The 27,995-nt window shown below is 40.6% G+C and overlaps 2 protein-coding genes across 5 annotated transcripts in view; one reads left to right on the forward strand and one right to left on the reverse strand.

Annotated features, from left to right (window-relative positions):
- The window catches only part of glt1d1 (glycosyltransferase 1 domain containing 1), a 32,935-nt gene extending 17,957 nt beyond the window's left edge, over positions 1–14,978 (forward strand). For 2 of the 4 annotated variants that reach the window (XM_040154444.1, XM_040154441.1), the window contains one exon: positions 316–783. In XM_040154444.1, coding sequence (XP_040010378.1) covers positions 316–462 — 147 coding nt within the window. In that variant the 3' untranslated portion in view covers positions 463–783. Of the gene's footprint in view, positions 1–315; positions 784–5,474; positions 5,743–14,314 lie in introns of those variants that run through there. The other 2 variants (XM_040154442.1, XM_040154443.1) reach the window with 2 other exon arrangements.
- LOC120804801 (transmembrane protein 132D) lies at positions 1,796–27,994 on the reverse strand. The gene is made up of 9 exons (XM_040154438.1): positions 27,892–27,994; positions 21,474–22,350; positions 14,509–14,646; positions 9,459–9,651; positions 7,295–7,438; positions 4,203–4,408; positions 3,652–3,916; positions 3,229–3,420; positions 1,796–3,139 (listed from the first exon to the last, which is right to left on the reverse strand). The coding sequence occupies exons 1-9, from the start codon at positions 27,962–27,964 to the stop codon at positions 1,820–1,822; spliced, it is 3,408 nt and encodes a 1,135-aa protein (XP_040010372.1). The 5' UTR covers positions 27,965–27,994; the 3' UTR covers positions 1,796–1,819.
- Position 27,995: the final 1 nt, after the last annotated feature.

The raw sequence follows: 27,995 nt of genomic DNA on the forward strand, positions 1-27,995 counted from the left end.
TGTAGCAGTCACTTTATTTGTTTTTCCTCTTTCTTCATAAGCAAATGAGAGGTGGCAGCTATTAGGATAGACTGAAAAGGTCCATTGGACAGCCATATTTGGATCTGGAGCCACAAATATCTCCATCCTTGGGCAATGTACAGATGCTTTTGCAGTATTTACTAATCAGCACACAGGCTTTTATCTGAGCTCTGTTCTCATGCCTTGGATTATCTTTTATGCCTTTAAAAAAACATATCTTCAGGCAACTTCAATGACAAGCTTCAAGTGGCATTTGGCAGTAAATGAGACTCATTTTGCCTTTATCCCTGCCAGGAATTTGTGCACCAATCTCAGAGGCTGTTGTCAGATCATGAGCTGAGAGAGAGAGTGGTGAGGAATGGAAAAAACTATGTGGAAGAGCATCACAGCCTGAAACAGGAGAGAGAAACCTACCAGCGGCTGGTGGACATTTTGCACTGAGCACAAGGTCACAACATTCATTCCCACTGTAAACTTACTCAGGAACATTATAGGTGTCCTTATTCCCAGTCTTTCAAGAATTCAGGCTACACAGATGTCTATACAAAATAATCCTGTTTTATCTGCACTACAAGATTGAAATTATTCTGCAGAGCAATTTGAACCAAAGACCTAGGGTAGAAATCGTTGCTTGTCTTGTTAATATATTGTATGCACTGTATTTGAAATTGATTATGTACTGTTATTTATGGTTTGGTATAAATATAGGAAAAGAATGGGCTCTCTGTTTAGTCATTGTACTTAATAAAAGAGGCAAACAACTCCCCTGTTTGGTAATCTGAATATGTGGGATGGTTGTGAATTATCATTCAGTCTACTGAGGCAAAAATAGCTGTTTGTAATATAAATTGGAAGTACCATTAAATCTTGATTTTTCTCTCAAATGCTGTGCAGGATCAGCTAATCTACTCTTGCTAAAAATGGTTCCAAAATTGCATTTCTTCCAGACTGTAAACTACCACATTCAAGAGCCCTGCAAAAACTCAATTTGTTTAAAGGGTAAAGGGGCACAAAAGGTTCTTGTAATTTGTCTTTACAAAGGTTGATTTTGGTAACACACTGGGGCATTGCCTGGTTAGAAAAACATTAAATGTTCTCTCAAAGGTTTTGCACTATGCCTACTTTTTATGCAACTGTAAAATTAAGCATTACGCAAAATATGGATAAACATCAGTAGCTGACAAGCATATTGTTACCAGAGGTCATGTGCCTCTTTAAAAAACTGATAGGTACCTAACATAAAAAAAGTTTTTTAAAAAATCAAATGAAAGGCAGCATTCAAGATCATAGTGTTTTAATGAAAAAAAAATCAAATTAAAATTAAAAATAACTTAAATTTACAAAGAAAAACGTCTTGGATATTGCATAATATAAAACACCAATTTCAGCTAGTATTATGTTTAATCAAAGCCACCTTTTTAGTGAAATCCATATCTGTCAGACTGAGTTCTATATTATAACTGGTAATCAATATGTTGTATTTGTAATTTGGGATACTTTTTTACACAGTGTGTCTGTACTGTTTATACCAGCATGTGAGTGCAAAAAATTACAGAAGTAGATATCCACATGCAGCATTAACATTTGGTGGCTTTGAACATTTTGTATTATTAACAACACTGTGTATATTAACAATAATATACAGTACATGTACATGTAAAAGGCCTTAATAGGTAATGAAATGTAGAGGAGGGCAATTCCCAAATCACATGTTCTTGACAGTTGTTGGAATTAACAAAGGCATTGAGGTGATCAAAGCCACATCTACTGTACATGTGAGGTCTGATCAGGTTCTGTATTATAACTGGTCCCCAGGCTCTGTGTTGGGCACTTGGGGTTCCTCCTCACAACTGTCCTCCTTCCCAACCCAGTGGATTCCATGGCCATTCTCCCTTGGCGGGAGATGTGGCGAATGCTGGCGTTCCAGTGTGGAGAAGGTGGTGAACTGGACTCTCTTTCTCTTGCTGGTGGGCGAGTGGAGGGACTCTGTTTGCATAGGTTTGCTCCTGAGGGAGCCCACGCAACTGAGGGGAGAGTCTGTAACAGAGGCCAAGCAACTGGGCCTCCTGGACAGAGAGGTGGTTTTACCAGGTCCAATGTCTATCACGGTGGTTGTTGTCTGGGAGTCTTGCTGGACAGGGCTGCCTGGCACGCTCATCACCAGCTCAGCATCTGTGCCAAGCCATACCCAGTCATGCCTGTGCCCTGTGGGCTCCTGGCCATGAGAGGGAGGCTTCTTGTGCCTGAACTTAATAACATAAGAGATACAGTTTACCAGAAAAACCAGGATAGCCAGGCAAAAGACACCCAAGAGAGCGTACATGCCAATCTCCAAGTCTGAGAGAGGCCTGTTGGCTAACATTTCTTCACCACCAATTTCTACCTCCACTGTCTCCTGCCCAGGTTCTTCCACCTTGGTGGGGAAGTTGTTGTAGTTTACCAAGTTCCCAGGGGCCTTCACAGTGCTAGTAAAGCTAATACTGCTCATATCCTCCACTATCATGTTGTCTGAGCCATATCCTTTGCTGCTGTCACTGGGGCTGCTGATCATGCTTACATTTACCACAGTGGTAGGGCTGCTGGGGTTTCCTGAATGGCTGGTCTTACCCACTCCTCCGAGGCTGCCGCTGGTTATGAAGGTTATTTCTGTAGATTTAATGGTGGTTGTGATCTTCTGCATGACGCTCTCCTCTCTTTCTGAGGTTGAGCTGCGTGGTGGAGATGGTTTCCTCTGCTTTCTCTCACTGTCCACCTCTTCCCCATCATTCCCATAGTCACTGCCATTGTCCTTGCTGCTAACAGTGCTACTTTCAAAGCTACTGGTATTCCCGTCTGGCCGTCGGCTATTCACCTGAAACTTGATCTTGAGGCTGCCATTGCCCACAGCTATAGTGCTTTTGCGTTTGGACTTCTGGCAGGCCTCACAGATGGACATCTCTACTCTGACCAGAACTCCCTCGCCCTCTCCCTCTGCCACCACAGCTGGAGGCATGCCCTGCACCGACACAACCCCCTGATCTAGAGATGTCACCGTCACCCTGTAGTAAGCAGGATCATAAATATCAAGAGGTGTCTGGCTGCCATCACTGAACTGTACCCAGGCACTGACCAAAGCTTCCTGAAAGAACAGAAAATGGCAGAAATTGTAATTGTGCTTTGAATTTTAAGTTTATCTTTGAGAAATTTAAAATCGATAAAGACTTTTACCTGTTTGGGGCTCTTTAGAACTTCTTGTGTCGTTGTGGTAGCCAAGATGGCCCTGTTGCTTCCTGGACTGAGCTGTAAACTCATGGAGAGGCCTGTTACCAGCTGGACCCCCAACTCTGTGATGGTCACTTTGTCATCCACAACTTTGATAGTTGTCTTAGCCAAGATTGCATCAGAAAGTGGAGAAAACACCTGTCACAGAACGATGAGAGACACAATAAATTAATTAGGGTGCCTCATACTGTACCTCCTTGTCGGGATCAGTTTGTTTCATCAGGTTCAAAGTAAAACTTTTGTCCTTGTAAACTTAAATCCAACTTTTGTCTACTCAAAGAAGAAACTACCCCATCCTATCTAGGGTCCAGCCACTGGTCACAGGATTCTGGGGACAAGGTTAATTCAAGTAGTAGTTCAGTTTATTACTTGGATGGTGGTGGTCCCAAGGTCCCGTCCTGACAGCACCCTTCCTGCCTGAAGCCTTGCCACGCGAGGGTCCTCCACCTTCATGAAATATCGAACCAGCCTCGTGACATCCACCTGCCAGTCAGAGCCCAGGAAATAGGCCTTGGGATCCCGAGGATCCATCTGCTCTGCCACAAAGTGAGTTAGCACCCGTACCAGTGCATGCTGAAACTGCAGCATGCAGCCCTTTCCCTTCCTGTCATCTTCTTCACTGTTCCAGCCAGGTCTGGGACATGAGCACAAAAACACAGGTGTAGGTCACACCTTTCGGTAAATGCTTTGACCTGCTATACTCCAATCACTCAATCCTGTCTCTTTGCTTGATTGGATCACATTGAGATATTACAGTAAATTATGTAATGGAATCAAAACCCTAAACCCTTGGAGAGATATAATTTGTATGGGCTGAAGGGCACTTCCAGAAATCCCACCTAGAAAACCAAATAAGGACAGTTTATATGTTAAACAACTGGTTTGCTTATTTTGTTTGTTTGTTTGTTTGTTTGTCCCACCTTTTAGAGGTTAGTATGGGTACCCGCCAGCTTTTGATCTGGCTCAGCTCTGTGTCTGACACCTCAATCAGGAGGGGAAGTTGGGGCATCCACACGTTCAATTCCAGCTGAGCACTCAGGTAGCTGTAGGTGAAATTCACCATCATCTTCACTTTGCCCTTTGTCTCTTTGCCATTCACAAAAACATAGTCGCACCTGTCTGACACCTGGGTAGGGAGAGATAAAAGGAACATGAATATTCTATCATTTTAATCTCCCTGATAATATCAAAGTTTGTGTAAGTACACTTGTGTAAACGATCTATATCAAACAGAGGATGAGATGGTTGTCAGTGAAGGAGATGTTAGTTATCTAACCAATGACAAAGAATAATCAGGTATTCTCATAAAAGTCACTATCCAAACAAATATGCTATTCTTACAACAACAAATGGCCTTCCAGCAGTTTGGACTGCATGTGTTACCATAGTAATGTCAGCTGGATCTAATAAACTACTGTGATGATCACCAGTCCGAAGCTTTAGGAAGAGGCAGCATTGCAATTTTATGTTAATCAAAATATCATGTGGTGCACTGCTGAACGTCAGTCCTTCACAGCCAAGTGCATTCATTACACTGTGATTTCAAAGGTGACCTTAGCAAGTTTGGGCAACTGCTGAAAGATCTCATGGGCATTTTGAGACACGAGTCAGGAGGTTTTCATTGGTCGACTCAACAGCCTCTGTTAAACAAATTGGACAATTAACGTAGAATTGAAATTCAGTCACCAGCCTTTGGTAGTGCACAGGGGAGTGGAGAAGAAAAACAGTGACTTTGACAGATAGCCAAAGCAGGAATACAATTAGCAAATAGATATCCCTCTCTCATTTGCATGGACCCAACAGCTAGAGGATGTGCCTTCCCAGGGACATGCTATTTTTGAGAGGATCTTCTATCATCACTGCATCTGAGCGTCAGTCATTCTGCACCCATGACGAGAGCTTAAGCTTTTTACGACGTGTCATCCTTGCTGCTAACTGAGCCCTGACCTCTTCTCTGTGAATAATCCTATGCTTGATTTATATGCAAACAGCAGGTTTACAGTATGTGGCACTGAAGCCCTTGAACAGTTGTTGTTATGGAAAATTTCTAATGCAAGCATGGAACAAAAGACAGAGATGGGCTGATGTAGTTCCAGTGAAGTCATTTGGAGTTCTTGTGTTTTAATTCAGTGTGGAGGCATTCAACCAGTCATCCATGATCTAAGATACTTTGCTCATTTCTTCTTTTTTAGAGAAACATCTTCCAAGAGCTACACTGAAGTTAATATGAGCCACGTTCAAATAATATTCTGAAGTATCAGTTAAAAGGGAATACCATTTTAATGTGCCATCCGCCCACTCATCCTAGTCACAATCAGCTCTGCAGCCAAGAATATCCCTGTGTTTTGGTGTCAAAAAAGATATTTATCTAAAATGGAAATTTGACTTTCATCATTGCGTAAAGTGTTAAAGACAGACAGAAATTAAAAAATGCTGTAATGGTTGCTTTACTGATACAACTGTGGCTGTGGTTTCCTTGTGCAAATAAACAAGTTAAATAAGTTTTAATGAGTGTGAAGAATTAATATATATCTTGCAAAGGGGCAAATTAGGTAAGCATTACACTCAGTTCAGGCTTAATGTAAATCAGTTAGTCAAATTGCTACGCTAGGCCATAAAAAGTCCTGATTATCGTCTATGCAAAACCTGTCCCTGCTTATAAATGTTCAAGTGTCAATCCTTCAATCCTGAACTGACAAAGAGAATGCCTATGCTCTCTGTCATTCATGTACACGTGAAAAACCTTAGACTTTCTTTGCTTTTGTTTAGTCACATGAGCTGTTCATTCTAGATAAATCCTTTCCATTCTATCATTAGCAGCTTTGATACTCCTCAGGCACAACAGAAGAGAAAAGATATCTGAGTTGAGCTGTTAGGCTAAGAAGATTAAAGGGAATATTTGTGACTGGAGCTGCTATCTGGTCAGCAAATACACTGAGAGCTACAGTAAGCTCAGAACAACAGCAAAGACGACTACATTACAGGGGTGAAAAGAATGATTTAGTCCACATCCGGCCTCTTGACATCCTCACGTAATCCTGCTTTATTCTAATTGACACCCATCTGCACGTAATACATGTGCATTTACTGTATATACTGTCCTTTGGATCGCCTCATGGAGCAACACAAATGAACATAATACTGAACAAACACTATATTTATTAGCCAAGACATCTGTTGTTTGCTAAAACTGCTTTGGGACATACTTGACTAGCAAAAAACGTAGTAGAGTGCTAGAGTCCACTTCATGTCTTTATTCTTTGTTTACAATGCCACTTTACCCTTGAGTAAATACGTTCACAACCTCTTACCTCAGGGGCAAGGGGCCTGACTTTCAATTTCATCAGTAAACAAAGCTGGCTTTTGGCAGTCAGCCGTGCTCAGGTTCACAGGATAAAAGGGACAAGTCACAGGATGGGAGCACAGTGGCAGACTGTGAGGTCGTTTGTGGTGAGCGATTTAGCACAGTGGCTCTTCATTGTCTGGGAGATTGATGTGTGATCAACTAATAGTTTGTTTTACTGTGGAAAAGAGACAGGTAGCAGAGGTGACATTGGTACAGCTTATTTGTCGGGATCTCTCCTTACCAGCACACATGAAACCCACCTTGTCCCTATGGAGCAGTTTTTTAACATCCACTCCAAATTGCCCTCCCTTCTTACATCCCTCCAGATACTGTACAGTGAACAATATCCTTCTGATTCTTTATTTCCAGTTTATTTAGTTTCACACAATCCAATTACAGTTGTTTTAACTGTAGCATAAATTGCTTCTTAAGTCTATTTCATAAAAAGGACAGTGACAAGGTAAGAGGTGAAATTGATCTTTTTTTTTTCTTTATTCAACTTTAAATCACTTTCCCTGCAGTAGTATTGTGTAAAAAAAAATTTTTCAATCACTACTTTCTAAATGGTTACCTGAGGAAAAAAATGCGTTTAGCAGCAGTAAACAGAAGAATGTGAATGTCAGTCCTGATGCAAAGGAGAGGAAGAGGAGGAGGAGGAAGTCTTACCTTGATAACATCTTCATCAGTGGAGCTACAGTCTGTGTAGTCAGACACATCGGTAACTACTCCATCTTCCTCCACAGCTACTGTCCTCACAGGCATCACCACCTTCTTTCCAGTCAGTATGGCTGTGTTCAGGATCTCTGTGTCCTGTAGAGAGACAAGAAAATGAGACACAGTCATAACATAAAAATAACAATTCTATTACAATAATTTAATCTTATTTAATTTTACATTTTATGGGGTGGGACTACCAGATGGCTAAAGCTTTTCTCTGTAGGAGTAATAAGGGGTGCAAGTAGAGGACTAAGGTAGGAGAGACAAGTGTGATGAATTGTGACTCAGTGACTCAGCAATCCAGCTTCCCCTCTATAGGAAGCCGGCGGGGGGGGGGGGGGTTAAGGCTGGGTGATGACCGGGATGCCACATGGAAGGGAGAGCTAATCTCGGACTTTTCCGCACGGGCATGTTCCTCAGAGGGATGCGATATCAGTTCAAACATGGCCAAATCACTAGAGACATGGGCACGGACTAAGAATAATCTCTACACAAATACAGTACAGCCTGTTCCTTAATGCTCAATGTATTATTAAATAGGGCAGCTGTTGCAGGTAAAGCAGTTGGGGCAGATAGAATGAGTCGTTCCCTTATTACAGGGCTGGCAGCTTGATCCCTGGCTTCCCCCATCTATACGGCAAAGTGTCCTTGAGCAGGACCCTGAACCCCAGTTGCTCAGGATAGTGAGGCCAGCACCGGCATGGGAGGCGTCTTCCAATGGTATGAGTATGTATGTGAATGGGTGAAGAGACACGACTTATGAAGTGATTTGGATAAATATATAAATGCGCTCCATTTACCAAGGACCGGGTATCTTTCTGACTGTGTGTGTGTGTGTGTGTTTGTTTGTTTGTTTGTTTGTTTGTTTGTACAAGCATTTGTATGCATACATGGGTAATGAAAGCATGTAAATTAAGCAGATGGATATGTGTCCTCCACTGTAAAAAAAAAAAAAAAAGTTTCAAATGAAGTTGAAATAATTTAATAACGCCTGTGTACGTGTGTGTAGATTAGTATGAGAGCAGTGGAGCGCAGCCCAGTCAAGTTCTGTGAATGATCAGTTAAATTAAAAGAGACACTTGGCCACTCTGAGTATGAAAATGAAACAGATGGATGCGTGTCCCTTGACTGTAAAACTGGTTTAAATGAAGCTGAAATAACCAAGCATCTTTTTTTTTTTTCAACTGTCATTATAATATAGTTAAAAAAAAACACTGATCTGAAGGTTGTGTCAGTGAGGCTTTCGCCATTGTAGAGAAGTATTGAGCAGCAGCACTAGCAGGGGTTCGTGGAGCAAGGCTAAGAGTGATCAGTCAGCGCTAATGTCCCCTCGAGCCATCCATCAAATCTCCTCGTGTTTGGCCCTCAGCCTGAGGTCAGCTTCTAATCCACAGAGAGAGATGAACCATGTCAAAATCACAAATCAGGATACTGTAGCGTATTCTCATAAATTCAAGCACCATTATGATGGAAACAGCACGGCAAAATTTGAGTAACCTACTGCCCAAAAGTATAACATAAAGCATAATAATTCTTAACTTTTAATTTTATAAATTTCATATTTCATCAATAATATGTGGTTAAAGATGTTTAGAAATTAAAAAGGCAGTCTGAGTGTTTTCGGTGACAGGTTGTCATTGCCGTGTGTCATTCTCACAAACGATGGTGTACTAAGAAGTCACTGACCCAGGTGACAGATAAATCAGATTCAATATTGTAATTCAAAGGGGTGTAAACTCTTGTGTAATCTTCCATATTTAGTAGTGGCGATTATATCATGGATTAATTATAGAGGTAGCATGATAAAGAGGCCTGCGGCACCAAAATAGACGAACATGAAGCAGCTGTTAGGAGGAGAGGATGACCACATACTGCACGCCAGAACAGAGCGGAACAGCACAGAAGAGAGACATCAGCTAGCTGACAGTCAACAACACAAGGTCACTCTGTGCTCAAAATAGAACCCATTTACTAAACAGTCCAAAGCATATCCAGCCTTCTGCATATGCAAACCAGACAGGAATGGATCACAGCAAAGTGCATTTTATGATGTTTTCATGCACCAGTTTTTAATAATGATTAGGTGTGACATGGAAGCTGTCAGCTAACTCACCATTACAAGAGGAGCCAAGCCAACAAAGTCTCTCTGAGTGGTATAGATCCTCATTGCTCCTTCAGTCTTGGCTACATTTTTGGATGCAGACGGTAGCTCCAGCTTCCATATGATCACCTGACTATCAAGAGGACTGCTCGGCTCTTTGACCTCAAAATCCATCTGAAGCACTTCTAGCAGACTGCTTTCAAGCCTGGGTGGGAAACAAAGAGCTGAGTTAGTTAGACAAATACAGTTTCCATACAGCATATACACATACATAAATACAGCACCTGCCTACAATTCCAATACAACAAATTATGGTGTAAAAATGAAGTTAAACAAAGCAAAACAAATAAGAAAAGACATATGGTAAAATGAATGTTACTGCAGCTTTCCAGTGTCAATTTATTATTATCATTTGTTGCAAGCAGTACTACATTTTTTAGTGTTTTGACTATTTGGGGACCGTCTAATTCTTTCAATACCTTCAATTTGTACATTAGCGACAGAAAGACAAAATCCTTCCATCACAGCCAGTGATACTTAATATAATTTACTTCACCATTGGAATCTTAAAATCTCTTGCCTCACGTTAAGTTCCTGTAGAGATAATTATGTCTGAATAAAGGCATAGTGATTTTACAGCAGTGTATCCCCCACTTCAGCCTGTGGCTCAGTGTTCTCAATACAGGACATGTCAATATCCATGGATGTTTTTTTTTTTTTTTTTTTTTTTAATTTTTTAGGATTCTGATGAAGACTTTGCGTTAGGATTTTTAGATATTTAATTGGATAATTACCACAAGACTAAGGACAGCCAAACTAGCAGCTCTTTGAGGCTGTACTTTGGCACAGTGATGCTTTGAGCTAAATAATAACATCAGTATGCGAACATGCCACTCTAACATGCTAATGTTTAGCAAGTGTAATGTTTTCCATGGTCTTTATCACACTTTTGTGTGTTAGCATGCAAACATTTGCTAATGAGCATAAAACGCAAGTGCAGCTGAGGCTGATGGGAATGTCATGAGCTTTGGAGGTACTTGGACATAAACTAGTGTATGGGACATATTGAAATTTTAACCTGATGATGGCACTAGATGAAAAGTCAGAGTAATTACAATTCATCCTAAGAAGGTGTATGAATGTGTGTGTCAAATTCCATGAAAATCCATCCAGCACTTGTTGAGATATTTCAGTAAATAGAACATAGTGGTGGACCCACCAATTGACACTGACATTCATGGAGCCATGCCAATAGCATTGAAACCCACTTGCTTTAGTTTCCTGTGGGCTCACCATGTCTGTGCTATACACAAAATGTGTCACTGGCTGAAAATACCCAAATGGTTTATTTATATGGGAAACAATAGATAACTGGATGAAGACATCACCTTCTATGACCAGAGCTAATGTTTAATAATGGGTGTCAAGCAAAATAACTTTAACCACTGACCAGATGAATAGGATTATGTCATGGTATTCACAGCTCAGAATTCATCAATAAGACCTCATTTACTGTATGATGCAAAGGCAGTGTGTATTTTATAGGCCACAATGACCAGTAGACCATACATCCCTAAAGGGTGGATTCAGCCATTCCACCATCAGAATTTAAATCTGAAATTATTTAATACTTCGGAAACTGTTGGAGCTATTTAAAGCAAAGTAAAAAGTAAACTGATAAAGACCAAGACTGGATTTTTGGAAATATTCAGCTCGAAACTCATAGTTTGATGTTGTGAATTTGGCCCCTTGGGTAGAAAGTGTGGGGATTTTTAGGAGAGGGATGTGATCCCAGTAGTTGTGACAAGACCCAATCCCCCTTTTTTTTATTTTGTAGAGGGCTTTCCATCCCTAGGCATTTTCACTAACCAAACCAAATAAGAGTAGAGCTGAATTTCTCTGTGCTGGCCCTATGCTGGAGTATCTGGTAATGTTAAGTGTAAAAAGAATAAAAGGTGGTCTGAGGACAGCAGCATCCTGCACACACAAAAAAATTATCAGCCCCTGTACGTTATAATGGCCTCTCAGTGATGCCAGCAAGAACAGAGTGCCCTAGCCATGGATTCAATTTTCTCCCATCGCCCAAGTTAGTATCCTTGGTTTTATTTCTTGGCACCGTATTGAACTGTAGAAAAGATATATTGGTAAGCAGTAAGCATGCAAATTCCCGCATGGACATTATCAGACCCTCTGCATCTGTGTGTCCATGTTATAAATATCTGTGTCAGAGCTCTGCAGACACACAGTTAATCCTCCATTAAATTCCAAACTCAACAACAAAGCACACAAAAGTCCTTTTCTGTATCCCCCTCTCATATCTGGCTTTATTAAAGGCAAGATAGAGATGAAGTGAAATTGGATAATCTTAGCATATTGCTCAGAGACCTGAGATTAAAAGATAATAACGGAATTCTGGTCAAGTATCAAAACAAGATCTGCTTGACGCACATAAACATGCCTATATCCCCTTAAGTACGCATTAACACAGATATCCATAAGATAGGGCATGCTGGCATTCTATTTACACCCTCAGTCATTCTTGTGAAGCTTTCAGGGGAATGATGCTTCAACAACTTGTTTATGGTCGGCAGTCTGTCTTTGAGTAGCTGTGCTTTAATAGTAAGATCCAAACCAAGCCCTTGCGACAGAGGATAAACAAAAGCCTTAATGTACAGATACAGCAAATACTTTTAGTGCTCACTAAAGCCAGGAAGACAAAAAGTCTGAGAAATCCTCACAGTGGTGTGACAGTAGACGCTCTCTGTAGGGGTTCCGTTAGTTTCATGACATTTTAGAGGGGATTAGCCAAAATGACAGAGTGAAAAAATGTGTTAACCCATAAATAAGTTGTGATAAACAATGTCATAATCCACGGCAAATGGGGAAAACAACTTAATGAGGTCAAACCAATAATGACGAGCAAAGATAAGGTCAGTGTTTTTTTTTTTTTCTGGTTAAAGTAAGCTGTGTCTATTGTATGACCTCTTGAGTCTGTGTTAGACAAACCCACATTTAGCTTCAGGAAGTTTAAATTTATCCCTGTACTACAGTGGGTACACATTATATTAAAGCAAAGCAGCGAATGTTATTCTTTGTCTACCTTTATTACTATTCTTTTTTTTTCATCCTGGGAAAGTTGGCTGCATACACTTGCTCTTCTCCAGCTATGCGAGCCATTCACCATTCACACACAGATTAGAGCCTTAGTTTTACAAGCATTTCTTGGTGCTGCTCTAGAGGCTGAAATAATCTTACTGTTCGAGTTAAATCTCAGTGGATCAGTATTTAGGACCACTGTCAAGCTTAAGTGTCAAAAAAATAGAATTAAAATCAAGTGCACATTAACAACATAAGTCGTATTCTGCTGAATGTATGTTGCATCAAGTTGTTTGGGTGATCGCTGGCTCAGCTAGACCAATTAGCTCACCGATGACACACTAGTGGCATGGCATTGTCTGCCTGTCAGTCCACAACTTACATCCAGATTGAAATATCTATCCATATCCAATCATTGTCTTTGAATGGGTGTTATACGGCTTTGGTGATCTGCTGACTTTTCCTCTATTGCCATTTGCTGCCATTTGTGGTTTTATAGTGTGTCTCCACAACTGTTGGATGGATTTCCATGAAATCTGGTACAGACATTTATATCCCCTTCAGGATGAATTGTAATACTTTGATGATCCAAAATTTTAATGTAGCACCATCATCACGTCCAACTTTAAATTAGCCGGATATTTTTGTTTCTTACCAAATACTTGCAAAAGTAATGGCATTAACAGCCTCAGCTACCTTGTGTTTAATATTAATTAGCAAATGTTAGCATTCTGTTGAGCATGTATACTTTCCAGCGCGCTCAGAAGTTATCCTTATTACGTCAGAAGAGGGTTAGCCCTCCCTTGCGGCCCTCCTCTGTCATCATTAGCATGCGAACACACAAAACTAAAATGGTCAACTTGGTAAACATTATACCTGCCAAACATCAGCGTGTTACCATTGTCACTGTGTGCATGTTTTCTTGCTGGTGTTAGCATTTAGCTCAAAGTACTGCATGCCTAAGTACGGTCTGACAAAGCCATATGGCTGTAAGTTAGACTCTAGTTTTGCCTGTATTACATTTTTCAGTTAGCCATAAGATAGAGCCCATGTAATACAAAAGAACTGAAAGACAGGTTAACTTAAGGCTGCTATTGTTGCAGCAAGGAAAGAAGCAATTGTGCAAGACAGAGAAGGAATGAAAGGACATGGCAGAAACTCTCTACCCTTTTTTTTTGCCTATGACCTTATTTAAAAAGGGTGTCATCTAATCTGAGGAAGCATGGGTCAAGCTCATATGACCTATCTATTAAATAAACTGAATGATCTCAGTTCAGTGAAATAAAGCTGCACTTAGCTGAACTTGAAGGGACATCTGTGATAAGCTGCTTGTTGGGGAAAGGATGTAGCCCTGTTTAATAAGGTAACAGTGCAAGTTAAGTACTTCTTAGAATCCCCAAAGAGCCGAGTTTGAATGGAGAAACCTGCAAATGTTTGTAAGTGTTATGTTTGGAAATGGCTATAGTTTTGCCATAACTACTTTCCTGGCTTGCAGCTTTTAAATCACAGGTCTAAATATGTTTTACTACATGCTAGAAACGCATTGACATGCACAATTGGTAAATGTTTAGAAATGATTAAAGCAAAGAGGAGAAGTGGGCAATTAGGGGAAAAAGCAATAGCTGTTTACGAAGTTCAGCTTTACGGGAGCACCTGCAGCCAATCTGTGCTTAGAGAGTATAAGAGATGTCGTCCCAGGACACAGTACAGTATGTTTCTGCAGTAAGCTGTCAGATTTGCACAGTACAGATGCTTTGTCTTTTCATCCACAGGTGCAGAGACAGATACCGCTATGCTCTGCAGGACATTACAACAGTTAAACAGCTAGAGACACTGCAAACCAACATTGGAGTATTTGTCTATTCAAGCAATAGCCATTTAAACCTACAAATATGTGATCAAATTCTCAGTGAAAACAAAATAGACACACAAAGATATAACACACTGGTATATTAGACACACTTGCCTTTTTCCAGGTATTGGAGCCTTCCTCTGACAAATTACAGCGATGGCTCCGTCTGCTCCCATATCCAGAGTTATGTCCCACAGTAAAGAGTTACTGGGTGTTGCTGTTCGAAAGGTCACACCTTTCTTAACTGTCGCTCTGTGAAAAGTCAGAAACGAAAAGGTCAAGAATGTGGCAAATTTAAAATGTCCCCTATTAACAACCAATGGAATATAAGGCAATAAATGGTTCTTTTTCCAAAGTTTAAGTATATAATGTGAACAATTAACAAAACATATCTTTACCTTTTCTCTTCATCCCATTTTCATGCCTTTTTTTAAATTTTCTTGTGACTTACTAATTTATAGTTTGTCAGCAGTGTTAGGAAATCCAGTTTCCTCAGACAGAACATATTTGATTTCTTCATTCAAACTTTATCTGTTCAGGTTAATTCCATAAAACCCAGGATTTCCACACAAAAAAAAAGTCTCATACATTCATTTCATTGTCATGTATTATGCATTATAAAATAAATATAATACTCAGACAAACCATTGATCAAATAAAAGCAAAAGTGGAGGAAGTTGCAAAAGAAAATGTCAACAAACATTGATTTACTACCACCCATAACCCCCCCCTTCACATCAACTCCTTTACATTTGAAAAGTAAACCTTGTTCTTTCTGCTCATCCTCGTGTGCGCTCATTATTTAAACTTTACTAATAGATCATTAGTTTCCTTGGCACTAATTTGTAAATGGTAGGCATTATGCATCGGCGTCTGTAGACCTTCCCAGTGGGCTTTCCCAGCATAAGCAGTTTGCAGTAGGTCAAAATTTAATGAGAAATTCTTGTAGAAGAATTACGATCGAGTAAGGCCAGGAGAAGCACGCATGTGAAAATCTCATAAAAATACAGTCCTCTGCTAAAACAGTACTAGTAATCCATATGGTCAACCACTCTCACTATGTATTGCTCCTTCTTTTATATTGTATATTTAAAGCTCTAATAAGACTCTGCATACCCAGCAACAGCTCAGACTTCTTGTCTCAAATAGTTCAGAACAACATTCTCGTGTAATTCTTTGGTTTTCATCTGCATGCAAAGCTGTGCGGTTTATCTCTGAATCTTTGAGATAAAAACAAAGTGCATTATGAGTCTCTGAGGAGGGTGTAATCTACTGTATGATAGGAGCAACAGCAATCTGAAGCTGAGCAGTTCTGAACAGGAGACATTGCTCCCTGTTCAGCACAACAAAAAACAATCTACCAGCAGGCATTATTTTATTAATTGAAATATTTAAGATGACCTCACGTGTACATTGTGCACATTTTGGATGTCTGTGTGACCCCCTTGTTTGTGACAACATCTGCACAACCAACATGTAATCAGAAAGTGAGGTCTCAAGTGGCCACAGATTTTGGCATGGAGGTTTTTGCTGCAAAAGCCACACTGTCTGACACGACCTGGTGCCTTAACCGCAGGAGTGCAAGATAGAAAGGTCACTTTTTTTTCCACTCTGTCTGTTTCTCAGAATTAATGGATTTGGCTCGTCTTGTGGCATTTGTGACGTTGCTGAAATTAAAACAGACAAAGAACTTACAGGTTAAAGGTCACAATTAAAAATAGATGACTGAGCAGTGTTCCTCAATTGTGGTTTTAATCATGTGCCACGATGACCCGTGACTTTCTGGACCACCGTGACCACGGAGACTGCCGATTTCCATTCCAGCAGAAACACCACAGAAGATGGTTTATCTTATTAACACAGTTTTCTGCCAGGGACCAGAGGGCTAAAGGGGGAAATCATCTGGTGCTGTGGCTGGCTTGAAAATAAAAACCTCCAAGTCCTTTGGTCACAATTGCACACAGCTGAATGCTACAGTTGAAGAGTCAGTGGACGGTTTAATGGCCATTTTATTTACCATAAGGTAGGTAATTGTGTTGAAGCCTCTAACCTCTCACTCCCCGTTGGTGTTACTGCAGAGGTTGCTGCAGCAGACGTGTATCTGGAGACACAATGGACTTTCAAATTCCGACCCCGACTTATTAAATCACTTTTGGCTCTGAGCGGTTCTCTTCAAATAAAGCAGAAAAAGGACCCAAATACGGTAAGTGTTGCATGGTCTCTTTGTTAGTATTGTAAATTAAACTAACTTCTCTGTGTACTTGCATTAGAGAGAGAGACATAAGAGAGCAGAAAGGGGTATAGCCATTAGGAGGGTTCCCAGGTGGCAGAGAGCCAACAACACGGGGGAAAAACACTCAGTTTGGGCTAAATGAGCAAAGAGAAATACATGTGGTTTTGATGTAAACAGGCTACAGTTTCCTAATAAGGATGAAAGGTGAGGTATGAACAAGAAGGAAAGTACCTGCACCCTTTTACTCCTGTTAATGGCAGTGGAGGTAATATGTCACATCGTAATTATTTCTGCCTCATCACTTTGCCAATCGACGGTTATAATTCACATTACAATGTCATGCGGGCTACATATATCCAAGTCTCCGAGAGCCATATCTACACTTCAGTTTTTGTACGAATTAAACAAAGGGATAAAGTGTATTAATTAGTGAGTTTTAGTAGTGCTGGTAGGTGGATTTTCTTACATTTGGCCAGAGCCAGGCTAGCGGTTTCCTCTTGTTTCAATCTTTATGTTAAGCTCAGCTAACTGCCTGCCTGTGGTAGCTTCATATTTAGCATACAGACATGAGTGCGGTATCAATCTTCTCATCAAACGGCAAGAAAGCGAATAAGCATATTTCCCAAAATGTCAAACTATTTCTCTAAGTGTATGAAAAATAAGTAAGTGTGAAACACTGTTCACATGTGACGTGGAAAAAGTACAGATGCACTAGAGAAATCTTAAATGGGAAAAACTTTAATCCAGCATAATCAATGAAGTAAGCAGGATGGCATGCTCACTGTTTTAATGAGAAAACCTAGGACTGTTAATCTAGTAATGGCTTCTGAATAACATGCCCTGTTGTGATGAAACACCTCTGTGTATTGAGCGGAGTGGAGAAGGGTTTAACTGATAAAAAGTGACAGTAACAAGAAGACTTATCTAAAGCCCTTTTTTCTCTCTCTCAGCCCCTCTTGTGTAAAAAAATGTTAAAAAAAAAATCCCCTGTGACTGGAAGAGGCGTTTTTCTTCTAAGTGGCTGGGAACAGGAACTAGCGTCCATGGCTTTGGTTAGCAGACTCTGAGGAGGCAGTGGGCAAGAGGAGGCACTAGGGCAGAGAAGATGGATTACTATGGAGACTAAAGCTGACAGTGTGTGAGAAAAGTAGCTCTCAGGTGCTGCACCTGCCATCCATCTCACTTCTGACCGGGCAAGGTGTGAGTGGCACTATTGTTTCACCTTTTACATACTCTTCATTCACTCACAACCACATGAATGCATGTAAAAATGCCACCGCGCATATGCACACACGCAAACTGGCACACAAATAGATACACACGCTGTCAAATACACTCAAAGCAGACATTGGCACTTGGCCTTTATCAGTCAGTTCCCTTCCATTATTTATTTGTGGGAAGCAGATTTTTTTAAACCAATTTTAATGATCACAGAGCCATGGGAACCAAAAAGGAGAGTAAAACAATGTGAACTTTCAAAAACATGACTACATAATACAATAAAACACAGACTGAGTCTGATCAGAATCCTAGAGGAGAGATTGTATCCTCTGTGTGAGCTAGACAACATGGCCCTGATGCATTTCATCGTCAAGGCTGCTAAGAATGTTCTACTTAGGGTTTGTAATTACTCCCCTGATATGATTTGTGTTCCCATCTTTGGATTTGTGAATGCTGCACTGAGGGGCCACTGTACCACCGCTGAACCCCAGTGCAACCTGAAACAGATGCAACCGTTAATTATGCAGTCAAATGCCCAACGTTTAGCCAGTCTGATAGCCAGCCATCGGCAACGTGCTTATCGTACTTATGGAGTGGTTTAGGGAGTTCGGGAGATGCTCATGCAACACTCCTGCCAGATGGCAGGCACCACCGCACTAAACATGGATGTAAAAGTTCTATTTGTAACAAAGATGAATGATTAGGCTCCCTGGTTGAAGAGCTCACTGACACTGTGTCCTGTTGATACAAAAGGCTCGAGTTTATTAATCACAATGCTGCCTTAAAATAAAACCCAAAGAACAAGACAAAGTATTGTGCCTCACAGCTGATTTTTAGAAAAAAAAGTAAGATCAGACTTGCTGGGTGTACACCAAAGGAATAATCTAACTGCCCTTGACATGCGTAGTGTGATGTTGGTAGTACAATACTATCTATAACCTTTATCACACTGTCACAGAGAATGACGGCTTCATTTTGCTGGAACGGACAGGTGTGGCTTGTCTTTTTCTCAGTCGGCCTCAAATTTGTATGTCCCTTGACTCGACCTATGGACATCAATAATAGGTTTATCATGCTGATGAGAGAGTATTAAGCAAAGCTTAATGGGACATTCAGACAGTGATAAACCACACAGACAGCTGCAGGACTGGATGCACAGGGCTTGTTAATGTTCTATTAAGCTTGGGGAGGGTAGTACTGTGGCACTGACTATGTGAGTTAGAGAACAGTCAGTGTATTATGTCATGCTTGATGCAGAAAAAGGAAGTTCAGAGTTTAGTCACCAGTACGTACTGTATAAACACAACTGCACATCACATAAGGTTAATTACTACAGAGCCTCCTAACAAGCTTGCCAATCTTCCAACCAACAGAAAGTGGCTGTGAGAAGAGAGGAGTAGAGTTAAAGGAGAGGAAAGGAAACGAAAATGAGAGAGGAGAGGAGAGGAGTAGAGTTGAAGGAAAGGAAAGGAAAACGATAATGAGAGGAGAGGAGAGGAGTAGAGTTGAAGGAAAGGAAAGGAAAGGAAAGGAAAGGAAAAGGATAATGAGAGGAGAGGAGAGGAGTAGAGTTGAAGGAAAGGAAAGGAAAACAATAATGAGAGGAGAGGAGAGGCAACATTACTGCTATCCGCTTTTTGTTCGGAACGTGTGACTGAGTAAATGAATTAAAGCAGCAATGACTAAAAGCAACAGAATAAAAAGGGAAAAATAAGGATTTCGTTTTTGGCTTCATTGCTTCAGCTAAAATCAAGAGACAGAAACAAAATGAAACCATCCAATTAATTCAAATACATGATCTAACCCTTTAAAACACATGAACGCACAGGTTATGCTCTATAATGCAATTTAACGATTTTCAGATAAAATGTTGGACAAAACACCTTCAGCTTTATGTATCTTTGTTCGCTTGGCTACCCCAGAAAATAACTAAACATCTGAAGGGAAATTATGACCAATTGTTTCAGACTCAACTCTGAAATCTGAAGGGGGACAAGTGCATCCATGCACAGCTGTCCACTCAATTAATATTTAGCTATTCCAGATTTCACAATTGATCTGAGTAAGTGACTGTCTAAGTGAATAAATGGGGGACCGGGTGAGAAAGGAATTAATAATCCATGACTGTCTCCTCACCTGCTCACCTCCACTGAAGCATGTATGAGCAAGTCAAGGTGGAAGTCAGTCAGAAATTATTTATTTTTCAGGGAAGTACTGATTGTGTACCACAGTGTTTCCTAATCCACGAGGAAAGACTGTGACTATTGTTTCAGAACGAACACACATTTGGATTACCTGCCTTCAAGGACTTTCTTGGTCTTCTTCTTCTCCTTGTTGTTAAGTCAGGACACCTAACTGGACATCACCCAAAAACACTGCAAACACCAAACACCTCCCCTATCATTTATTACATGATGTAAAAACCAAACCCCATATCTAAAGTGGGTTTATGACATGCTTTACTCATGATCCCAATCTACACACAAACCCAATGAATAACTGTAAGAAAAAAGCATTTCACGCCTCCTGAAAGTCCATTATTCACTGGCTTGGAGTGAAGTTGACAGTGTCTGGAATAATAATTTTAAAAAAGTCAATCTCTATTCAAGTTTGTGTAAATCTTTACTTGTCTGCTCTGACAGCTAACGTAGACAAATCCAGCTATGCTTTGATCTCCATCTGGATGATGATAACAAAAGGTATTATGCTGCAGATGACCATGAAAACCATCAATGAAACAAACGTTAAGAGCAAGTTGGAGGCATTTAATTCAAATCCAATTTTGAGGTGCCAATCTCCCATGTTGCATCATTTCACTTTGAAACAGGGACTTTTTTTTGTTTTTCTTTCTTTTGTGCATTTGTATATTTCTTTTCCTCCAGAGGATAATAGGACAGGTGGTCAAGGTATTAATTCTTGGGGAATATTTCTTTTCAAACATTTCTTTTACAATATCTGTATAACATTAGCCTTTATTACCAAAGGTGTCACAGACCTCCAGCTTTAAGATGGTACTACAAATGCTCTCATCTCCGGTCAAACAGGACTACTCTGCATTGTGAAATGATTACAGAGCTTTAAATTAAATTAGGCTATGTTTGTAATCCCCATGTTTTTCATACATTCAATAGCAGTGCATAGCATATATGAACACAGATCCTGAGCATACCCTTTAAAGCAGAGCAATAATGAGTCATAAACTACACATGATTTCATTTGATCCATGTCAACCTTGATGACTACAACTCTTGAAACAGCCCTTATTGTCATCTGGCTGTGTATTTTTCTAATTTAACTCAAATAATCTACCCCACTTCCTGGAAAGACTGTCAGCCTCCATGATATTTTCAGAGAAATGCCATAATCCATCCTAAATCTCATTTCCTCCAATATTCCCTTATTTTTTTGATGGCACAGGATTTGTGCAAGAATTGGAGATAAGGACTGATACTGTTAGCGAACAATTCCCAGTGTTGAGTTCTTACTGACCAATTAAATTGGACTTCATTGAAATTACAGAGCCCACTGAAGTGATGGCAGTGTTTCAATCCAGTGTGCGGCAGTGCATACAATTTAGCCATTCTGACAGCTGGAAACTGTGAGCTAACAGAAAACACAGTCTCACCTGAGAGTGAAGTTAGTCAGCTGAGCAGAGCTGGCCATGAGTATGTAGAACGTGGCGATGTCAGTCTTCTTCAGGGGTTTGGAGGATGTCCGTATGACAATGGCATTTCCAAGCTTGAGTCGAGAAAGTGTTGCCATTCCTTTAGGCACCTGCAGAAGACGTACACTGCCAATCCTCTGCATGGGCGCGACAGGAACATACTCAGCCTGCTGCTGTGAGCCACTCCAGCGACTTCCATCCACAGAATTACACTTCCCATTGACTTTAGGCTGAGCCTGGTAGTACAGCTCCACAGGGTTCCCAGCAGACGGATCCTGCCTCTCTCTGCTGGTGCCCTCTGACCCTGGGGCAAACCAGCCAGGCGCAGGAGCCAGCTCAGCTATGCAGGTTCCCCTCTCCCCTCCCATGGCACAGGAACCCCTCACCTCCTGGGTCTGCCAGAAAGCATACACTGTCACACATGGTAGCTCATCCACAGCTCCACTCCCCCTGCCCCAATCCCTCCCTGCAACATAGAAGAGCACCCGCACTTTGGGCTTGGAGGAGAAAACCAGAGGTGTCAGCACAAAGGCCTGGATTTTCCAGTTAAAGGTGAAGACCTCTGGAGCGTTGAAGAGCTGCAGAGACTGGACAAGATCTAGAGGCACAAGCTGCTCTGTAGACATAGTGCCGTAGCTGGCGCTGACAGCTGGCTGCCGGCTGGCTCTTAAGATAACAAAGGGCTGCGTGTGACTCTGCATGCTGAAGTTCCTCATGAAGTCCTGGCTGGCCTCCTTTAGGAAGAGGTAGTCAGCATCTCGCACATCATAGTTGACTGGCAAGAAGACAGGGAAAGGCACTGTGCTCTTACTGTCAGTCAACTCTTTACTGCTGAAATCTGTAAGGTAAAAATAGAAAATTATATTAGGCTTCTTAAAAACCACCTGAATATATCATAGTACCATTTCTAAGAAGCAAGAATTCTACTTGAAACAAAAACAGAAATAAGGACATCAGTTCTCCTCTACATTTGGAAATATAGTTCTGTTCCAGGAACTAACACTTCAGCGCAAAAGTCAGCAAAGGGCAAATGATCCACTGAGTGGGTCATCAAAGTATTACAATAAACTACCTCTGAGTTTAACCTTAAAATTCCTATTACGGAGCCCATAAGTGAAATGATGCATGGAGCAGCATTTGAACTTGCTGGCTTTTTTAAGGGACTGTGCTAAAATTAGTGGCGTTTTTTGAGAGGAGCGAAACCTTATGTTTCACTTTGTGAAAAAGCAAGGCCCTCCTCAGGGTTATTAATATTTATTCGAACCCTCCTCTTGACTTAGAGAAAAACTTCAACACCCTTCCCGCAACGTAAAAATAATACTGTATGGAAGTGTTAAATACGTAAAACTTGTTTAATCACTTACCCCAGTTTAAATCTTAATATCTCAAAGGAATGTCTAATGTGCACCACAGATGTACGGATCAATAAAACCCTGATAAAGAGGCAGAACTGTCTTCCTCTGCATATAACAAAGTGCACCTAAATAAAAATGGTGCACGTTAAAGCTGTCTATTTGACGTAACAGGCTTAATTACTTAACTATTTACTATTTTTGCAAAGTAAGACAAAGACCCTCCCCTGCTGAAGAAAAATTACAAGACCTTGCACACTTTCTGACCCCCTCTCCTCAGCCACTAATAATTTTTGTCCAGTCCCTAGATAATTTCCAGATAGGTGATCATGTCGGAGAAAGATAATATATTAAAATCACCACTTCATTTCTTATAGAATTTACTTTTTAAAACCTGTTTACTGTTACTTAAATGTGCTGCAAGTGTCAAGTGGTTCAAGACATAACATTTTCTTCAAAAATATTGCTTGTCATGTTGTACTTCCCAGTTTCCCCTCCATTGCCCAAGTTTCACCCCTCTCATGAATGAGCTGCTTTCTCTATACGGGCAGGAAAGGTGGGATGTGATACAACTGGCACAAGGTTGGAACCATCAGAAACTGGGATTAAAGGAGGCTTTTCAGACTGTCAGCAGGCTGTGAATACCCAGCAGATCTGCCATGAAAAAAATGAGAATAGTGCATCAGCGAGTGAGGTAAAAGACTTGGATACTTGACTTTGATGAATATATGAAGTCAACTAAGACAGAAATGCATCTGAAAAATTGTGTATAATTCGTTAAGTGCATTTATGCATCAGTTTTTTGTGTTGATTGTACAGGATTACAGTCTGGCTGTTAAATACTGATCACAAAGTGCATAGATTGACCTTTTTACATGAGACAGTAAACACAAACCAACAGCATGAATATTCCCTGATCTGGTTTAAAAGCTCTATGGTGAGTGTTTACACCAATGGAAATGAGCAGAGGCAGAGGTCACCCAACCATCATGTGTCCTCATTAAACATCCTTTTTGATAGAATTATGAAGATTATAGCAGCTGACCTGAGTGTGCACTGTTTATCTGGTGGCTAATTGCCCTACTTGGTGAATTAAGGACAAAAAGACTGGTGTTTACTCTGGAGATTATAACAAAATGGATGGAGCTGCACTAAGCAAGGTGAAAAACAACTTTTAATAGCATCTCAGACCTAACCAAACATCATCCCACTAGTATACCAAAATTACCAAAAGAAATATGTAGATCTATAGACCTGTGTAAGATGCATTTGTGAAATTAAAAACAAAATACGCCACATAGAGTGTTGTTGTTATTTATTCAATGAGGAAGGCTTGAAGTTTTTCCATGTCAAAAAATCAGGCGTCATTTCCCTCATGGCTGCTGGCATCTGATGGGTCCGTCTATCATGGGCGCTTGTGCTTTTCTGCACCCTCACTCATCCACTCATGCAAAGAGCCTGTCATCATGATCTGACAGTTCACACAGCAATGACTATACTGTGAGTGTCACAATCATGTCGACCCCAAGAAAGACAACAGTCCCCCCCCCCAACTCTCACACGCACAAACACACACACACACACACACACACATACACACACAAATACAAGAGTGTCTGTCATGTTCGCTGAGTGGGCAACACACTGCATAAGGCAGAGACTGGAGCCGGGAATGGGGTTGTCCTGGCTTAGCCTACCAGTGGCCATAGTGACAGATGTGCTGTTTAATACCAGAGCTGGCAGCAGCTCCGGCTGGAGTGAATATAAACTGGCTCACTGTCTCCAGCAGGGAGAATGCAACGCCAATGTAGAAACAAAGTACTTGACACGCAAGCCCATCCCTTTACAGTTGGGTTTAAAGGGTCATCTGTGCTCTTCATGTTATTTCACATGCTTTTCATTTTGTAAAACCCAGAAGGAGACCATTTAAATGGAGCATACAGAGCACACAATCTATCTGTGAATATGGTGCCAGACTTTGCAGGAACTGTTTGTTTACGATTCATTGCAGTTTGAGAGAAGCATCCTTCTCCTTTGCCAGTATTTTGGGAATTTAACAAGTAGACAATGTAAGTAAAACTCAACTTCTATGCTCCCCTCATCATGATGAGAGTCCTGCCCTCAACTGATAAACATAAGAGCAAATCTGTTGCACCAGCTGTTCCAGACTCTCAAATCGCTCTTTTTGAAGACCCTGAGCTTCTCTTCCTCCTTGACTGGGTCAAAAAGCATCAGTGTTGCCATGCAGATGCTACAACCGCCTTTAAAAGCCACCTCTCCAAGGCCGTTCTCCTACAGACTGAACATGTTCACTGCCTTGCACTGTTGATTTTTTTTTTTAATTTTTTTTCTCTACAGTATCTAGGTTAAGTGCTCTCTGGGAGGAAAAAACAAATCCCTTTTATGCCAGGGTTTAAATCATATGTTGTCAATCAAATCTTTGTTCATCCCTCTCTCTGTTTCCAGTTGAAAATGCTCCCTGTATCAAATTAGATTTCGGAGTTGTTTTTTTACACACCATTTGATACTAAGACTACCTTCTACTGACAGCAGAAAATTAACCTCAGGTAGGGATTTTCTGTCACATTCTGAAATTGAGCTTTTCATGTGTACAATATCCCTCAGTTTTGTTGTGTTTTTAGTTAAGCCACTTGTATGACATAATTACAGTGCAACGAGAGTTTTTCTATCATGGATGAAAATGGAAAGTACTCATGTAACCTAAGCTTGAAAAGTATAATACTATAACTGAGATTTGTTCTGTGCAAGTAAATTAAAAGTTTACTTAGGGCTTAAGTCTTACAGATTCCTTTCAAAATAATGTTCCCTGTCACCAATTTTTATAAAAACAATTCTGTAGCTAATGAGCAACATTTTGTCCTGCGGTTTGTCTTAAGGCTCCCTATTAAATGCTTTTCATGGCATGTCAGCTAACCTTTTTTCAGTGTGCTTGTCCTTCAGCATTATTTCTTCATTTGTAATTAATCTTTGTATTATTCTATTAAAATGCACAAAGCCTGAGCAGCCATTGTGAATTCTAATGCGCAGTAATGACTTTTACCATATGTGCAAAACAGCTTGCCGAAGTGAGTCGACTCCCAATAGCATCACAGACGACAAAAATGGATGTCTGCATTTTAATCAGTAATTGAGAGATTAAAAGACTTGTTTGAGGCTTAAAGTTTCTCTTGCATGCTGTCTTTTAAAGGTTTTTGGTCACATGTTGGTCCCATATATAGCAACACACTGATTATAAATACTTTAAGATAAGAAAGTGTTGGCAATAGGCAGGATGCTAATAACACAAATTAAGCAGTTTTAGCAAACAAGGTCTTCTCAATCTGATTTTAGCCCTCTGTGTTCCTATCTTTTGACCGGCTGATGTTTCCAGTGCATCTACCTGTAATGGAGCACCAAAGAGTCTCATTAGGATCTGGCAGCTTGCCAATGAGTGGGTCCTTAGACATAAAGATTTGTATTGATGTTGTCCGTGGGACATTTACACACTTAGCAGTCATCTTCGGAGGGAAACAGGGGCTTACAACAGAGGAGGAACACCTGCTAGTGAGCTCAACAATTTTTTTTTTTCTTTTAAATAAAGTATCTTACAGCAGTGTGGTTAATTATCAAAGGGCTTCTAGACATGTTTGTTAGAAATTTAAGCAGGGCTATAATGTGGTGTCTGCTGCAGGAAGCCTAATTGGAGTATTGTTGTCCCAATTAAATGAAAAGTTACATAGATCTGAGTTCATTGGTTATCACAATGAGTACAACACATTAAAATTGACCAAAAATGATAAAATATAGAGTGGTCGAAGCTTTTCCCCGATTTATGCTCTGTGGTCATGACTCTCTTGCTGATTTGTTGTTGTGCGATTTACTGTATGTCATGACAGTTAATTATGTGCTGACAACACTAGAGCTGCAAAACATTCCCGGCTGCATGCTCTTTCCAGGATAAAAGTTAGCTCACAACACTTGTTATCACTAAAATCTCCTCAAAGTACACTTGACAGCGTTTTTTTTATTTCCATCTTGGATGCTTGAGGGAATGTTTTGTACAGAAAAATAAAGATGATGTAGTACTGATCATACAGCATGTAATGTACTGTGGGGCTGGGTAGTGAGAGGGTGGAGAAGATAGGAGAGAGAGGGAGAGGAGAGAGAGAGATTGAGGGAGGCTTAAGCTTGTGCACTGATTGGTAGGGATTGTTATGTCCAATGAGACTCTTAAAGCTGCTTTAAAAAAATCTGTTTTACCACAATTTCTCCATTTTAGTCATCTTTTTATCCACATTACTCATCCTGCCTGCATTCCCTGCAAATAGCCATCTATGAGGCAGTTATAGGCTTTACAGTAAATACCTTTGTGGTGCCCCCCCCCCTTTTTCCCTTTATCAAAGTTGGGAATTTAGATTGTCTGCTTCTCGTTTGTCTTGCTGTGTGTGAAAACAGTCTCACCCGACTTTCTAGCTGAAATCCATGAGGGAAAGTGATACAGTCCCAGAGAGAAGCAAAGTACTGGGCATTAAGGCATGGCTCGAGTTGTAATATAAACCCATCAAGTGTTTTACTCCTCACCGATTTCACCCTGAATGTTCAATATCCCACTCCCTGCCATGCAGCTACATATAAGATCCATATGCTTATGTTAGCCCCTCTGGAACGCTGTGTCACTGTTGAACAAGAGCCTAAGTTTGTGGCACAAATGAGGACATTAATATATTATTTAGATTTCTAGAGAAGGCTGCTTTATCGCTGGCATAGCGTTTCTAAGAAAAGGCCCACCTCACCTCAGTAACATGTGCACAAGATAAGACAGTCCGTTCTAATAGCTCATTTCTTTTCAGCTATTATCGTTAAATACAATGTGGACACAGTATGCTTGCTTAAACGCGGCCAGTCCCTGGAGGCTTCAGGTTAATTCACTGCACTTTGGCGTAAGCTGGTCTTGTAGTCGTCCCTCGTGGATATTTTAGTTTTGGAAAAAAAAAAAAAATGAAAATGCGCAACCAATTACCCCTTACCTTGGGTGAGAACTGCTGTAATTGTTGCAAAGACTATCTGTAAGATCCTCCAGCTCTGGCAGTAAAGGCTCATTTTGGCACCCGGCGCGGCTCGCTTGTCCAGG

Source organism: Xiphias gladius, chromosome 19 (genome assembly GCF_016859285.1).
Source record: "Xiphias gladius isolate SHS-SW01 ecotype Sanya breed wild chromosome 19, ASM1685928v1, whole genome shotgun sequence".
Classification (NCBI taxonomy): domain Eukaryota; kingdom Metazoa; phylum Chordata; class Actinopteri; order Istiophoriformes; family Xiphiidae; genus Xiphias; species Xiphias gladius.

Bases quoted from the DNA above. Each gene is read 5' to 3' on its own strand.
- LOC120804801 (XM_040154438.1), bottom strand. From the start codon at position 27,964: ATGAGCCTTTACTGCCAGAGCTGGAGGATCTTACAGATAGTCTTTGCA. The intron at 9,652-14,508 runs GCAAGTGTGTCT...TTTCCCACCCAG, and splicing joins GCTCCAATACCTGGAAAAAG to GCTTGAAAGCAGTCTGCTAG. The intron at 3,917-4,202 runs GTGGGACAAACA...CTCATGTCCCAG, and splicing joins CCCATACTAACCTCTAAAAG to ACCTGGCTGGAACAGTGAAG.